Source organism: Geospiza fortis, unplaced genomic scaffold (assembly GCF_000277835.1).
Source record: "Geospiza fortis unplaced genomic scaffold, GeoFor_1.0 scaffold70, whole genome shotgun sequence".
Classification (NCBI taxonomy): domain Eukaryota; kingdom Metazoa; phylum Chordata; class Aves; order Passeriformes; family Thraupidae; genus Geospiza; species Geospiza fortis.
In genome coordinates, this window is record NW_005054317.1 from 7,144,032 (window position 1) to 7,161,212 (window position 17,181).

General features: G+C 43.0%; 1 protein-coding gene across 3 annotated transcripts in view; it reads right to left on the reverse strand.

Annotated features, from left to right (window-relative positions):
* SLC6A6 (solute carrier family 6 member 6) overlaps positions 1-17,181 on the reverse strand; it is a 93,037-nt gene that overhangs the window by 40,407 nt on the left and 35,449 nt on the right. For 2 of the 3 annotated variants that reach the window (XM_005420207.2, XM_031056421.1), the window contains exon 2: positions 12,917-12,952. Coding sequence is in view for 1 of the 3 variants with exons in the window: in XM_031056420.1 (XP_030912280.1) it covers positions 5,982-6,038; positions 10,347-10,412; positions 12,917-12,952; positions 16,758-16,788 (190 nt within the window). In the remaining 2 variants the exon portion in view is untranslated. Of the gene's footprint in view, positions 1-5,981; positions 6,039-10,346; positions 10,413-12,916; positions 12,953-16,757; positions 17,034-17,181 lie in introns of those variants that run through there. The other variant, XM_031056420.1, reaches the window with a different exon arrangement.

Genomic DNA, 17,181 nt, shown 5'->3' on the forward strand with positions numbered 1-17,181 from the left:
CCTACATGCTTTTTTTCTAGCTGCTGTTTCCATTCAGGTTCTTCAAATGCTTCAAATAGGCACCATGTCACAGCACTGAGCTGTTATAAAATCCTGCATCTTTGCTCAGATTTCAGCAGCAGAAAATCTGCAGTCACATAATACTCTAGATGCTCATTTTGTTCTACTTATTTATGTCAAAGAACAAAGCAGTTACAACTAAACCCGGAACAGGAGGAAATGAAAAACTCCTTTTCCGTTGTGTGGGGTGGAAAGGAGGAAAATGAACACCCACAAATTCCAATGGATTTCAGAGGGAGCATGACACTGACCCTAAACAGGGGCTGAGGCAAAGATGATGCTCCCCAGCCTCAGAGATGGAGCCTGATACCCCAGGAGATGGCACAGGGCAGTGCTGGCAGTGGCACACTGAGCCACACTGGTCATGGCTCTGTCCTACTGAAATCCCCTGTGGGATTTCACAGTGGCTCCTGTACCTCAAGTGTCCTGCCTGCAGAGCCACGGTGCTCCTGCTCTGTCCCTCCTCAGAGAAGGAAGCCCAGGGGTTGCTCTGACAAAGACAACCAAGGGGAAGGAGCGAGGGGTTGGCAGAGGCAGAGACTGAGGGGAAGCTGCTGGTAACTCTGTGCAGGAGAACAACCAGTTAAAACTTGGGTTTGCTCACGTGAGGCCAACTGCTGACCCAATTTAATGCCTCTGGGTGTGCCAGCTCACAGCCTCCTGACTGCCAACAGGCTGGAAAGAAGCACCAGCTTCCCACTGCCATCCCTGCCTGCTCCCTCTGCTCTACCAGATCACCCACTGTGAAACTGGAAAACCATTACTTCACTGGGTGACACCACCTCTTTGTCCTTATGAGAGGGCCCTTAACAAAATGCATGTGGTGTAGCAAGCTGATGGCTTTCCAAGCAAGATGGGCATTGTTGAAGAAGATTCAACTGTGCACATCCTCAACTCTTCAGCCTCCTTGCACCCTGAACTTACACACCTTCTGACTAAGGGAACAAACATTGTTGTATTTTACTTTCAATTCTGAAGGTCTGCACCTGAATGGATTGAAATTCCCTATCAAGCCCTGGTGTCAATTAAATAATTTCTATTGTCACAAATAAACCGCATCAAAATCAATTAAGGGATGTCCTTCATCCTGCTATAAAAAAAGGCAAACCCACTAAAGCTCACAAAGCTTATGAACTCAAACAGTCAGTGGTGTGCACTGTGCCATTGAATTTTTTGCATGTGATTAATAGTGTATTGATCCTATGTGACACTTCTGCAAGGCACTTGCAACACATGATAATGTCAGACAGCAATTTCCATGCTACAATAATGGAGCACTGCCCCTGAGCAGGGAAGATAAACAATAAAGTAGTCATTTAGTGAGGCAAATGTGCAATAAAACATATGAATCCATTATATCAAAATAGTTTTTTCTTTGAGAGAAATAATTTCCCCCTCATCTATTTTTTCTTTCATGCTAATTCTAAATTTAGCCTTAAATTAACTGAGTTTACCAATGCTAATGTTCAGGGCTTTCTCACAATTAAGGAGTACTGTACTTTTTCATTATGATTTCTAACTAAGTAAAAAATAGATGGATGTGTAAGATTACACATTTTTGGAGAAACAAGTAGAGTCTTCTATACCCAGCAATGGCTTTGATCAGCTGTTGCCAAACCTGTCTAGGCCACCTCCACACAAAGCCAGAGTTGTGTTTTTACTGCCTCTATCCATTCATCTTAAACAATAACCGAGGACAGATTTTTATCCCACCTGTGGCAGCTGTACAAACATGTCACACAGTACCTTATTCCCAGAAATCTAGATCCCCACACCATCAGTGGAAGGGAACAATCCTTTCTTCTCCTTTGTTCCCGTGCCCCATCTGCTCAGCACCTGATTTATTTTTTTTCTAGAGTACATTAATGGAAAGAAGAGTTGTGCAACACAGCACTGTGGGTGGAAAGCAGCCAGCCAACCTGCACCAGGAAAACAGCTATTACACGCACGCGATCCGCAGTGTTAGTCCCATTACAGGGCTATAAAATCTGAGCAGGTTACAAAGCCCTGAGGGCTGGGCCATGAGCACTAAAACTTAATGGTGAGAGTGAGCTACTTTTGATTTTAGCCTTGACTTCTCCTCCATGCTGGCAGCAAATATCAGCAAAAATATGACTCAGTGACAGAAATGAGCTGTAATCTTTTGAGAAGTGGAGTATCAACCCTTTGCTGATGAACCTGGGTACTCAGGTGACTGGGGTGCTCTGCCAGGACACCTCTTCTCACAGGCCTTCAGCCACAGAAATCTCCTAAGCACCTTGAGGTTTAATTTACTGTTGTTGTTTTCTTTCCTTCAAGCAAAAAACAAGAAAAAAAAAAAAGGGAACAAAAACTTTAGGCGTATGAAATTTCGCACAGGAAATGAAATTGAAACCACTGACACGGCAGTGCAGCAGCACGAGCGGGTCTGCAGGAGACGTGCAAAAAGAAGAAGTGGCAAAGCTGATGAACAAGCTCAGGGAGAGCACAACTTTGCAAAACAGACTGGTGAAACGTAGACTTCCACACACACAAAAAAGTGAAGCTCTGTAGCCACTATGGTATTTATTTGCTCTCCTGCAGCTGGTGCCAGGTGCTGGCTTGCACGGCCGGACAATGGCATGTTTTGTTTAATCCCAGAACAGCCTTGGCTCTGTCTCCAGCTGCAGCCCCGTCCTCTCAATTTCCCTGGCTGCCCAGAGCCACTCACTGTGCTCCTGGAGGGCATTTGAGAAGGAATACCACTATGTCCTACAGGCTTTGCAATGGGCATTATTTGATAAAAAATAATTAAGTTCTGAGTTGCAAATAGATCCTTTGGTACTGACCACTAAACCACCATGCTTTTAAATACCATGTGATTCAGACTGATTCCCAACCAGAGGTGTATTTTCGGTTCAGTTTTGCCATGGGTCTCTGACATTTGCTTTCACAGACCGAGAGCTGTGCTCATTTTTATGTCAAGAGATATGAAAACCAAACAGTGCCAGAACAAATACTTCACTTTTCCAAGGAAACTAACACATAAACCACTTCTGCATACCATGGTCTGCAAAGTGCAGAGCACACACCAAGCAGGAACAAAACCCTGGGCTCACACACTACTTGGACAAAAGCCTCACAGAATTCACTCTCGAATTGCAGCCTCCAAAGGGAATTGTATTAGAGCAAAGGCTGATTCCAATACAAGACACAAGTATCTGCAGTCCCACCTTCATACCAAGGTCAATCTCACAGCCTAGAGGTACTCGTCACTTGTTTTTTGTTGGTTTTGCAGGTAAGCTTCCCCAAATACAGCATGACAAAATGTGAACAGCCTGAGTATTTTTCTCCATCTCTTCTTATCTTTTCAAACAAATGCTAGTTGATGGTTTCATTGCAGGTTGATTTTATAGTCCTGGCCTGACTACTATAAACTGAACTTACTTCTGTTACCAGCTGAAGATTTTTCTTAGTGCAATTTCATCTTTGTGAACACACTCAAATAGGATACCAATATGGCACATTATTCTCTAAAGCTGTCTTCATCATGACTACAATTATTTTTTACTACTTGGTTTTCTTATGCAAAAGTTAATAATGGACAGGTGGGAAATTGTTTGCAGTTCCACTTTAAACAATAGCCACCTGACAAGCAGCTGAGATAATAACAAAACCACTTCACCTGCAAAGTAATGGTAGAAAGTGAGAGACTTCCTTTGGTTGACTTGTCTGAATTTTTGGAGGTGATCTTTACAACAGCTGGATGAACTCGTGACAGCTTTACAGAAGGAGAAATCACCTAGGTGATTCAAAGTCAGATGTACTGCTTGAAGTTCCACATTTGGATACTATCTGTCTGTGAAATTTGACTTGTAACCTATTGCTTGTGTAGTGCACAAAGAGCAGTGGAGAAGGGAACTTCAACCCTACTGAGCAACAGTATCTCCCATTACTATATTCCCTCTACCAGGCACAAAACCCTTTTCACACTTGAAAGAGCAGTGCATCATTTAGGCAGGATCTGTAAGAGGTGAGAGTATTTATGTGGTTACAGAAAAGGGAGGGCAGCAGTGAAAGCAAGTCTATCCTGTTAAATCTTGATTTTAGAATACTGTCTTGTAAAAAGGGGACAACAAAAGCTTTTGGTTGCTCATATTTAGTCCTTCTTCAATCCACTATCCCCATTTGTAAACTTTACTTTTGATAGAACCTGATGGGAAACCAGGTGTTTACATAACCAATATTCTTCTTGTTGATAAAGTAGAGAGAGGGAGAGAAAGCACCTTATCTTGTCAGACTTGAAGGAGAAACTCTATGAAATATTCTCATTTCTTTTTTCCACCAAGGGAGTTCTTGAAGGGTTTTTTTTTGGCCTTAGAATAGCGACATCATTGTTCAAAATCCCCTAGGCTGACATGGTGAATCTGAGTGCGATCTTGCTTTCTCTCAGCACAATTAAAATAACATTGTTCTGACAAAGGGCGGTTTTTTGGCTAACATATGGGCTGACCATGAAAATTTGCTGCCCAATGGAGCTGGCAGATGCCCCTGTGCACGTCCCAGCTTTCTGGCAGACAGCTGCAGGGCTGGGAGGGCCTTGAGCTGAGGAGCAGATGCTCTGTGAAGCATTAACTCCCTCACGTGGTTACAGCCACATGAGGAAACCAGCACGTAACAGCCCAGCCAGGGCACTTGGTGGCTCACTAAATCCTAAATACCCCAAAGCTCTCTCCAAGGCTGCTAGAGAATGAGATTTGGCACTGAAAAGGAAAAAAAAAAAGGTGATATTTACTTCTAAATACTTCCTGATATAATTATGCTTTAAACCCTTCAGTTGATAACTTCAGTTGGAACTTACTGAAGATTTGAAGAGAATTCAAGTGAAATCCTGCTACAAATTCCAAATAATTACAGATACCCAAATTTCATCTACTAATCTCATCTAAGGTCACCATTTACATCTTAATATTGTTCCCATGTAAGTAAAACCTCTGCCACCTCACTGACCTTCAGGAGATCTCTCCTGCTCTATGCAGGAATGAATGACAGGGAGTGAGGAGTTAACGACATGCACAGCACTATGGCTCAATCACTACAGGAAATGGGCATTAAACAGAACCATAAAGTAATTCAGGGTAGAAGGCATTTCTGGAGGTCACATTGCCCAGTCTCCTGCTCAAAGAAAGGCCAATATCAAAGTCAGACTGACTTGCTGATGGCCTTATCTGGTCAAGCTCCGGCCAAGTGCGGAGACTGTACAACCCAACTCATCCCACTGCTTCACTCTGCTCAGGATGAACATTTATTCCACAGAAACCCTCTGAATGTCTCTATTGGACAATGAAAGAAGATGAGGAGGAAAAGGGAGAGGAGGATTAACACAGAATGACAAGTTGACACCATGGAAGGCTCACTCTTCACTCTTCTGGTAGGGCACACACACCATACAAGCAGCTGGAAAGCAAAAGATACTGAGGGGGTCTGTGGTGAGTGACAATGGGTGAGCTCCAGGTTAGGTACAGAAAAAGCAACAGTCCCTGGTGGCAGCATATCGGACAACACCCATTTTATTGTCAGAGTAAAACATATTCCTTTAAGAAAACCAAACAAAAAGCCTTACTGAGTGCTTCAATGCATGCCAGGCAATTATTGCTCTCCACAATGTGTCCTGTGACTCACTGTGCCACAATGAACTGGCATATGGTGCTCATTCAGGGTATATAACTCACACATTAGCTCTGAAGAGCTAATAGTTACTTGGACTCTAGTTAATTTTGGGGGTTTTTAATTTCCCCATGGCAGTGCAATAAATGTCATGCTTATTATTGTATTATTATTTTTAAAAAGTGTTTTTAGTGGCAGGCAAGTGTCATTAACGCCTCAAATCTCTTGTATGCAATGAAAATCAATTCAGACCAACTCTGGCATGCAAAAGCACATAAATAATTGGTAAATACTACCTGTGGTCTTCTGAGTCCAGATTTGACTGATGCCAAGAGCAATCAACTCCTTTTTGGCTGCAAAGGATAGGAGGGCACTCAATACCTTGCAGAAGGCACTCAGTACCTGGCAAAAATCAAGTTTCTGTGTGCCAGCTCCCCATGAATGAGCAAACCGTGGAGCACGTGCAACAAAAAAGGTTCTCTTCTCTTGCAAGGGAAGGCAATCTCCTAGAGAGACACAGAGCCAGCTCTCTGTAGGGTGTCAAATACTATTCTGGCCTGGAAAGGGGGCACTTTCTCTTATAAAAGGAAACATAAAAAGTAACAAAGCTTCTCTCTTTGAGTGACTCTGCCCAAGAGCAGTAGACTAGAAATCAAATTTTTATCATGAAGAAAACATCAGAGATGCTTAAAGGCAGAGATTGAGCAGTGGAAGAAGAAACTGTGTGCAATTACAAGAAAAGTCTTCTCTTGTAATCAAGATGCCTCAAATGAGCCCAGGCTGCACCATGACTTGTGAGTACAATCAGGAAAACACGGCTTCAAGAGAGTTCTAATGGAGCTTTCCACCCTACCCAGATGACTTCATGGGGGTAAGAATCCTGTAGAGGTAAGGGCTACTTAACACTTGTATACATTTGACAAAAGTACACTGAAGGCAGTGCTATTCATTAGCAAAAGTGGATCAGAAAGATGGAGGGGCTAATTCAGATTTTGTCCATGTAGGGACTCAGAGCTGCAGCAGAACTGAATGGGGTTGAAGGCCAGCAGGGCTGATTCCTGAAAAAGTGGGCCTGACTTCTGAAATAATTTGGGCAATAAAGCAATAGCAATGCTACTGGAATCAACAAAACTATGCTGGAATAAATCAGTTGAGAATTATATCCTGAATTTGTATGGCTTTGAGCTAATTTCAGAGGTATAAAACAACATTAACATCTCAAATGTGACTTGGAAGGCAAAACATAAACACTTCAGCCTAAAGCTGTACTGCTCTGATCCCCAAGGACACAATTATTCCTTCAGTGGTTTCCTGTATATACCAAATGCAATTATTACCAATACAAATATTTTTTCCCTGTGTTTTTGCTTTACAAAACATAAATTTGGACTGTGTCATCATCAGGTGTTTTCTTTAGCATTTAACACAACAGTGATGGAAGAGTATGGGCATGACTTTCCTATGAATGGCTGTGGGGAATAAGGACCTGCTCTGCCTATTTCCTCACCTTGAATCTCCTGAACTCTTTAGTTGAGTGGGAAATAGCTGAAATTGTGCCTGAACCAAGATGCCCAGCATTTCACCTGCACTTTTTTGTCACTACTCTATAGGTTCTTTGCTAATGGTCACAACATATTCCCCATCTCCTCATAAATATCTTTATTAAAATATCTGTTGCATCTCATTCAGCTACCTTCCTCTAGGAATGTGTTCAAGAAAAGGCAAAAGTACATAACTATTAAGTAGAACTCAGGTCTTTTTTCAATCAAAAGTCATATTCATCTATGTAAAACTGTCAGTCTTCATTTCACCCAAGGAAATAAAACCAGCATTTAGATAATAACCACCTTCTCCTCAATGCAAGGACCCTCCTGCCAGAGAAGGAAACGCTGCCCTTGACCAAATCCCAAACATTCATTCTCTTATTGGCTAATTCATGACACTGTTAGCTAGATTTTCATTATAGAGCATTATTTGTAGCTGCTGTTTTCATGAAGCAGCTGTAATAAACGAGTGAGATTTATGTTCCTTTTAAAATTGCTTGAAATAATTAGCACTGTTAAATTTAGACTCTGAAAAAATCTGAGTCTACTGATTTTTCTATTTTTTAATAAATACAGAAGCTACAAAGCAATCTACCACCACCAGTCAGGCCTGGGTCAGAACAGTATGTATGCCATATATCAGCCAAAATGTGTTTCAGATGAGGAAATAGCCTAACTTCTCCAAACAACCTTTTAAAAGTAAATGATGGTTGTGCTGAATGAAATGTTTTAACAACTGCACTGTGTGCTATTTTTCTCCAGCCTAAATGCAGAGAGGACTTTATTTTATTCCTGTTCTGGTCTGTACAGGTACAAATGGGAACCCTGTATGTGGATCACACTGGTGAGACCAATGGAAAGCAGGATCAATACCGAGACCCAGACCAGAACTTTGCAGCTGCTTCCTGCCTTGATTTATGTGCATCTAAAAGCCCTGACCCACGTCAGACATTCAGATACCAAACTCAGAGCTTGTGGTTTGCCCTCATCTCTGCATCATTTACTTTTTCCACTCATTGCCCCTCAACCACAGCTGGCTGTATTGACAGTCCAGACACTTATTTAGAGTAAGCAAACACGGTGCCCTCTCCAACCCAATTTGGCTGTTCCACAGCTGGTGCTGCACTTCAGAGCCTGATCCAACAAACCTGCTTCATGACAGCACCGAACAAACATCCTCTAAAAAGCCTTCCACTCATGTTTGGGGGTTTTTGGGTTGGCTGGTTGGTCAGTTCTGTGACTCACCAGCCTTACAGTATTTTTTGTGGTGCAAGTGCCACCACCTCAGGGGTCCAGGTTTCCTCAGAGCAGTGGGAAAGACAAGGAATCCCAGGGGCCAGGACAGAACCTTAACAGTTCTACAAGAGAGGTCTAATGTCCAGCAGATGTTCAGCCCACTACAGCCCCAGGAGAGGTGAGGAAAAGACAATCTGCTGTGGGAAAGACCACGTCATGCCATGCATAGAAGAGGTACAGAAACAATATTCTTATTGTATAATGAGGAAAGGGACAAAATGAAGACAAGGAGAAGGCTAAACCTGCCAGTTTTTATGAACTTTTTTAACTAGAAGAAGGAAAATCAGGGAAGATATACAAATAAGAATGATGAAGCTGGACTAACATGCAAAAGACGTCTGTAATATGTATCAAAATATTAAAAGTTTAAGTACTTTTCTCTACATATGGAAAAACAGTAACAACTTCTATGTAAATGATAAAATCCCAGGGCATTAAAATAAATAATGGCATACTGTTTCAAAATATTCCTGGATAAAATAAGTGGCATGCAATGGGATGGGGATTTAGTGTTAGGAAGTATAAAGCCCAGCATCCCAGGAGAGCAGTAACAGTGCCTGAGGAGCAGCTAGCAAAGCCATGAATCCAAGAATAACCTAAAGGTGACTGCAGGTAAGATTAGCCAAGTAATAGAGTTTCTCTGTGTGATGCTTCTGAGTGATGCAGAAGGGTCAAAGAATAAGCTATTTCTGGATGTGGACAAGAGAAGGGATGATAGAAAATCTAAAGCATAATGCTATGTCAAAACAGCCATAGTGAACAAATTATGAGTTGTTCAAGTCTCCACAGATTAGAAAGTAGATAGAGAAATTAAAGGAAATACAAATAAGGACAACAAAAGTGATCTAAGGAGAGAGTAAGAGAGCTAAAATTAATATGTTCTATAAAAGAGATGACTCCTGGGCTGAGATCCAGCTATAAATACCTTCCAGGTACTGTGTGTAGAGGAAGGTAATTAATCTAGCTCAAAAGATAGTAAGACAAGAAGCAATTGCTTGAATTTAGGAATGGAAAAATTCAGGATATATAATAAGAAAAAGTTGTTTGAAGAGACACATCTGCTCAAGGGGGCAGATTCCCAAGGTGAGAGCTAAGGCACACTTACTGTATGCAGACCAGAACAGATTGTATAAGGATGGAGTCTGGGAAATTTTGCCATCACAACTTTCTACTGTCTAAAAAGATCACCATAGTCCAACTTACTGATCTTTTGTTGTGCTCTTTTATAGGTTATCTTCAAGACTGCTTCTCTATTAAAAAAAACCCCAAAACAGCACTCAACCTGTATACCCAGGTAGTGACAATAAATCTACATCAGAGCTCAGAGCTGGGGGCGCAGCACTCCAAGGTGCATGGCAAACCTCTCTGCCCCTCTTCTGCCTGTGCAGTGGTGTGGACAATGTGAGTCTACTGGGTGCTGGGCATGAGAGTGTCAGTAAGAACAAAAATGCTGACCCAGACCTCAGATTGTGCTGAGTACCTCAACATTGAGGTCAAAGGCCAAAGTGGGAACTATCTCTTTTGATACTCATGGTCTTCCTCAGCCTTGTGTTAAGACATCCTACACAGAAACTTTCAACGTCACTGCATACATTATGTACTTTGATTTATGATTAACTGAAAACCAGTGCTAGCAGTGTTTAACAACTCTCAGGAGCTCCAAATAGAAAATAAAGAAGAATATAAAATAAAATCCCCAAAACATTTGCAACAGACCTTACCATTTTCAATGACAAACGGGTACACACAAATGTGAGGAATATAAAACCCAAGTACCCTTAATACCCTCCCTTAAACAAATCCCATCCCAACTGCACTCACCAATCGGGACTTCTGTCCCCTCCTCAATGTAGATGGGCAGTGGTGATTCCTCCATAGGATGAGGCACTGATGGAAAGTAATGAATTGTGGTAGTATTTGTCGCAAAGAGACTAAAATAAGATGGTCCCTTTCTTATCATTACAACTACATATGGCTGGTTACTATCACAAAGAGCCCCTTCTCAAACTGGTCACCTCCTGTCACAGAGACCGGCCCAAGCCACGGCCTGAGGGGTTAATCCCCACTGAGCACTCACTGCCACAGGAGCCAACTCTCTGAACAGGACCTGGGAGAGACTCCTGTCCTGGATGCTTCACCATCCTGCCATTTCACTAGAACCTCAATACTCCCATCCCTGGAGTTTAACTCTCTTTTGGGAACTCCCAACATTGTAGAAGCCAAGGGAAGCCAATGCACAGACAGGCACAAACAGTTATCAGTCAAAGTCATAATATTTCATGCACAGAACCAGAGGAGAGAGGCTCTGGTGCTCAAAGCTTGCCGTCAGCCATTGAAAAGCCACAGCATGTGATGGAAGGCTGCACTGCAAATGGCCTCTGGACCACTGACTTTTCATTACTCATTTTAGAGTGTATGTACTGGACTTAGGAATTTTCTTTGGGATACTGCAATCTCCAAGTAAAACTCCCCAGATCTGCACCATGTGGTTATTCTGTAATTTCCAGACACCCTACAGCCACTGCTGTAGGGTTCATCTCTTTGGGTTCTTCTCTATTTGGGAGCTTCTTCCCTTAAGGGGGTTTTTGCTTCACCATTTCCCCTTTATAATCTACGGGAAGCATATGCTTCACAGGATTTTCAAGAGATTTGAATTTCCCATTCTAGAATGAAATAATAATGAGCTACAAATGTTGAAAATGTCCATACTCAAAAACCTTCTGGATTTTTTTCTTCTCTGTTACCTTTTAAAAATGATGATGCGCCTTCTTAAAGATACAAATGCTTAACCTAGTCTCAGCTAGGATTCCCAGCAGCAGGAAAGGAGGATCCTTTAATCCTTGGTGGGGTATCCTTCACTTAGTACTGGATTCATTTGGTTTTGGGTTGTTGGGTTTTTTTTTTTGAAAGATTGTCTTATCCATAAAACCAGCCAAAGAACACCTGTGGTTTAAAGCTATTAAATAAAGCATCTAACAATGTTTCTGCTAGCAACACAACCAGAATAAAGAGTGTTTTCAACAGATGCTTGACTAGCAACAGGCATAGTAAGAACCCCTCGCTGGTGTTTTGCAGGATGCCAAGGGCAGCTCCTGCCTTTCCATCAGCCCACCCCTCGCTCACGTGGAAGATGAAGGGAAGCACAGGGGAGAGGAAGAGCAGAACACGGCTGCCTAAAGAACTACTGTACAAGCCACAGAAATCATGGTCTACCGGGACGCCTTGCGCAAGCCACGTTTATCTAGAAGCTGAACTAACATTCCAGCTCAACAATAGCAAAAAAAAACCATTTGTTACCACACGGCATTTCGCTACATATTAACCAGCAAGTTGCTACGCAAGCATAATGGAGTGCTGCAATTCTGAGATACATGTTGTTAAAAAAAAAAAAATTGATTTATGGGAAATCAGCCTGAGGTGAGTGCTCGTGGGCATGCCATGCCACTGGACACAGTACATGCTCGGAAGTTATGCAAAGCGGGCCCTGCATTGGGAACAATGCAGTCGTTTTCCCTGCTAAGCTAATTTTGCATAAAGGCAATGAGAGTCTTCATCTATGCAGCCCTGTAAAACATTTAATCAGATTTATTTACTAGGAAGAAATACCAGAGCAGAGCTTTCTATACTACTCAACAGTTTTCAAAGCTGAGATCTGTGAAAAAAAACAACCAGGTCGCTAGATGGTGTGGAAAAAAAACCTGTTGGATTTTATGACATGCAGCTTTCCCAGTCCCCCAAGGAATACTTTAACAGGCTCCCCCAGACTGAGAGCCAGGCTGGAGCCAAATGCTTCCACAAAACATTAGCAACAGTACCCACCAATGGCTGGTGGCATCTACTCTTGCCTTAATGGGCATCACCAGAGGTTGTAGAGGAGGCCTGAAATACCTACAGGCTATTTGAGGCCAGGTACACACACAGACACTCTCTCTTACCCATACACACACATGCACACAACAAATGGCTCTATGGGCAGAGCTTGGATTCTGTAGGATCCAAGGCACAAAAGCTGACTCTGTCACAGCGTTTGGGGAGCAAGGACTCTGGGGTGCTAAATCAAGCTCTCACTTATGTGTCTCCTCTCCTTTGGGCAAACCATTTTAACATTATCCCTCCAGGATTTACACACCGACTTTATGGGCATGCTGCTTAAAATGTCTGCAAAGTGCTTTGCAACGTTTTCTAAATTCTGTGGTGATACACACAGAAGAACTGCACAGACAGATTTAAGATATCAGTTGCTGAGCATTATTGCTGTATAACTACAGCCTATTTTTGCATGCTCTATACTTGGTTTCTACAAACAGATGGTAAGTGTTCAGTATTTTAATGTTTTAATGAGTTTTTTAAGCCTTTTTGTAATTTCATAAACAAGCATAAATAACACTTACATGAAGAAGAATCTCTGCTGAATGTATTTTCTTTTCCTGTTTGGAAAAAAAAAAGAGAAAAAGAAAAAGGAAAAAATATTTTAAAGGAAAAAAATATGGGTCCAGCAAAATAAGTCAGACATGTTTCAATGCTGAAAATGCACTGCATTTTCTGAATTTCATCAGTAAAAACTCCTATTTGAAGAACAGCAAGACACTGAATGTAGTATCAAGGCCAGAACAGGAGATCATTCCTTGTGTGTTTCATCCCATGTAGAACATCACATATAGTTCTATATGTCTCTAGATATGACTATATCCCTCTAAATAGCAGGACAATTACACTGCAGCAGTGAAATAAAATACAAATGCCATGTGATCTGGATCAAAAATGAAAAAAATAAAAGAACCTTTAAGTACATTCCAGCTCAGCGATAACCCCATGGCTCAGTGTATGGGTTGTTCTCCTACAACCCATGGACAAGGGACTTAGACCAACACCATGAAGCAGAGCCCTCCTACTGCATTTTGGCACAGCAGGGTTGTTTTTCCATGCCAGTGCTCTAGCACTGACTGCATTCAAGCCCAGGTTGGGCAGCCACGGCAGCGAAGGCATCCTTCGAGGCTGTGACAATTCTGAGTGACAGAGAACCACAACAGGAAACCCAGCAACTGCTAAAATGGGGAACCTTCCCAACAGGCCTTAACAGCCACCTCCTGCACCATGAGACTGCCACCCTGCTGCCACCCACCCACCCTTGCTGGCATTTGATTCACACTCCCCTTCCACCAGCTGAGCTGGTGGGTTCAGTGGATGCTCTTGGAACAGAGTTTAGGGCTGGCACTAAATGGCTTTTGGCTGGTGTAAATCTGAACACATTGTGAAAAAAGAGACTGACAGAATACAGAAGATGCTGTAGGACATCAGTCACGGTTTCAGAGTCATGGACTGGCAGCACAGCAGCCCTTCCAACAGCAGGTTTTTGGGGAAAAGAGAACAATGAAGAGTGGAATGTTCAATTAATTTCTACTGTATTACTTTGTATCAATATTAGCTACTATGTAAGCAATTTAAAGTTTACATGCCTTGGGATGTAAACAAAGCTCACACAAATCAATTAAATCCATGGCACTACAACAGCTGAGGGTTCAATTAAATAGACACGTATGGAAGAAATTCAACAAATATTAAATCACTGAATTTTCATCTTCATGCTTTTCTTCTAAGGGCCAAAGATCCAATCCTGCAAGCAGCCTCCCTAGACTGCCATTAGAATAAATTTTAGTTCTGTGTATAGAGCTCTTACTGGAGCAGACACAGGATTACTTTTTAAAAAAAATACCCCTGATCCATTCTGGTCATTAAGTTAGTGATGAAAAGTCGAAGGCACTAATCCGACTGGGTAATCTATTCAAAGCTTCACTTCTTAAATGATCTACAATTTATTCCTATGACCAATCAAATAAACATTACTTACAAAAGGCTGCAACTACCATGGCTTCCCCATCCATTTTTAAGTGCTGTAATATGGCTAAATTTAAAAGAAACTAATCAGCACAATCTTTTCAGAGTTGTTTGTCAGCATGATTTAAACCCCAGGTAGGGCACCACTGCAGAGACTCCCCTTATTGGTGGAAGTGGCAGCACTGCCATTTGGGCATTGGTGCAACATTGCCCCACTGCCCACTGGAACGAAAAATATGGGGTATTGGAAAATATAGAAGGGGAAAAATTAAAATAATAGGGGGTTGCTGCTAAGTGTTGATGTGCATTGATGAAAATCCTAGGAATCACCATCTGGAAAGTGCCCAAGAGTCTCTTTGGAAACATCCAGCCCATAGGACCTGGCTGGAAGCCACTAAGATACACTAAGAGTATTGATTTAAAAAAAACCTCACTGAAATATTAGCAATGATTAGCTGTACGACCAGATTCTCACCAAGGCTTTACAAACAGAACTCCACTCAGGCATGGGAGGTTTCCCAAGCACTCTGCAGCAAGAACAAGCCAACCTAAAGTGTCTTCCTGCTTTTCCAGGACAATGTGGCACCTCTTTTCTGCCAGCATTTCACACCAGCTGAAGTCTCCTGCCATTGCCCCAACATTTCACCTCTGACATGAAAGCTCCACATTTTAAACTACCAATGAAGAGCTGTATGCCAAATTTTGTTTCTGGTTACAGAAAAAGAAAATAAACCAGAATTCAGTAGCATTTGAAAGACTCCAAATTTCTACCTGATTCCAGACCAAGATTCTTTAAGCAAACAAACCAAACGCCCCAGGAATTTGATGCAGCCCCCCCCAAGCACGCATCCACCCTCTCGGGGCCTACAGGTATCAGGGTGCCACCTGCGACCTCCGGCTGTTTGCCAAGTCTGACAGAAAGGAACCCTCAGAGCGCAGCTGGGAGAAGCAGGTTAATAAATATCAGCAAGAAGCGGCCCCTCCTGTGCCGGCCGCGGGTCGGGGTCCGGGTGGCCCCGGGCAGGGGAAAGGTGTCTGCCGCCCTCCAGTGGGAACACGCACCCAGGCAGAGAGGTGCGAAGGGGAAGGGACACAGGGGAAAGGCAAATAAAGAGAAAAAAGACAAAAAGAGAACATGCAAAGCAGATAAGAGACAGTTGAAGAGGAAACAGGAAGATACTATCTCTGAAAGTGCCAAAAATGACGTTTCTAATGTCAGTTTAACGAGGGCAGCACAGACATCCTCCTTCCACGCTCGTGCTTCGGACCTGACTTGGTCCGGGCGAGGGACACTGTCACTGTCACGCTGCTGGCTGCCTCAGCTGCTCACACATTTTGCTTAAAAAAACCCCCAATAACCTTCAAGGAAACCTTTCCGTACCACTTGTGGCAGGGGCAGGCAATGCCAGAAAGCAGTCATCTCGGCTGAACACAGACCCAGAGGTAAACACCCAGCTGTCAACAACCATCAGAGTTCTCACCAAAGCCTCTCCCATCGAAATTCCACAGCAGCAGGTTTTAACGGGCTGATTTACCCTCAAACCTAAAGCCATAAAATCTGAACCGGTAGCAAGTGTCACCCGAGCCCTGAATTACACGGCCGATGACATGTGTCCCCGTCAGGACTGCCTCACTGTTTTGCCTGTCCAAAACTCAAAACATTTTCACATGCAAGCAAAAAAAAAAAAAAAAAAAGCAGTTACCAAAATAGTACTATCAACGTAACCAGCTCCTCTCGTACATTTTCTTAATGCCTTTCCCAATACGGTTAAAAAACATGGGAACTCATCAAAAACCTCCATCTTTACACCTTGGCACAAACTGTGCCGGAATAAGTGTGGGGTTGTATTTCTTCGTGTTTATCTGGATGCTCTCCCACTACTTTTTCCTTTATTTTATTTGCATCCGTGCTTCCCTTTAAACATAGCTCTTATTAAACAGCAGAAATCAGCTTCTACAATTTCTAAATACCAAGTTTTGCCACTCTTGGAGCTGCCTAAGGACAACACAGCTTGCCTTCAGTGTCATAAATAACACATACTCTGCACATTTCTTCGCCTGGGTGAAATAAATTCTCCCATGCTCTTATATGGAAACCTTGTGAGTCCTCCCACATACCTCCTGCTATAATACCAGGCAGCAATGGGCATTCATTATCTTAAAGCCAGCGGGTGAATTTTGGATCCAAGTTACCCTCAAACAAACCCAGAATTATCACCCCATCGCACCACGCTGAGCTTGGTAACCTGCCCTGTGTAGTCCCTATGTTTTATTTCTAAGCCCCATCACTACTTTGATTTCAGCATGTCAAGAACCCACAAAATAAAAGGAAGATGAGGGGAATAAAAAGGAAAATGAGGGAAATCACATGAAAGCAGCAGCAGCGGCATTACCCACCAGGTAGGCCCATTAGCATCAGATGTAGCATTGCCTGTACCAGTCTCTTCACTCGAGGTTAGCGCACGGCAGACAGAGAAAGCACAGCGGGGAGGGGTGGGAGAAAAAATGGGCAAAAATAGCCGGGGAGAGAAGCGTGCGCCGTCGATGTGCTGGAGGGCCGCCAAGGGGGAATGGCTGAGAATGTTATCGCCAAAAAAAGTTAACGCAAGGTGTGGGGGGGTGTGGGGTAAATAACCGCTGGGGAGGAAAAACACCGCCGAGGTAATGCGAGAGCTGGGGAGGAGGGGGCTTTACGGAGGAGGATGAATTAATAAATAAATGGAAGGGGGGAAAGGAAAGCGCTCCCGAGGACACCCCGAGTCGAGGCGGACAAAGGGAGGACGATGCCGCCGCCACCGGCCCGGCTCGGTTCGGCTCCGCT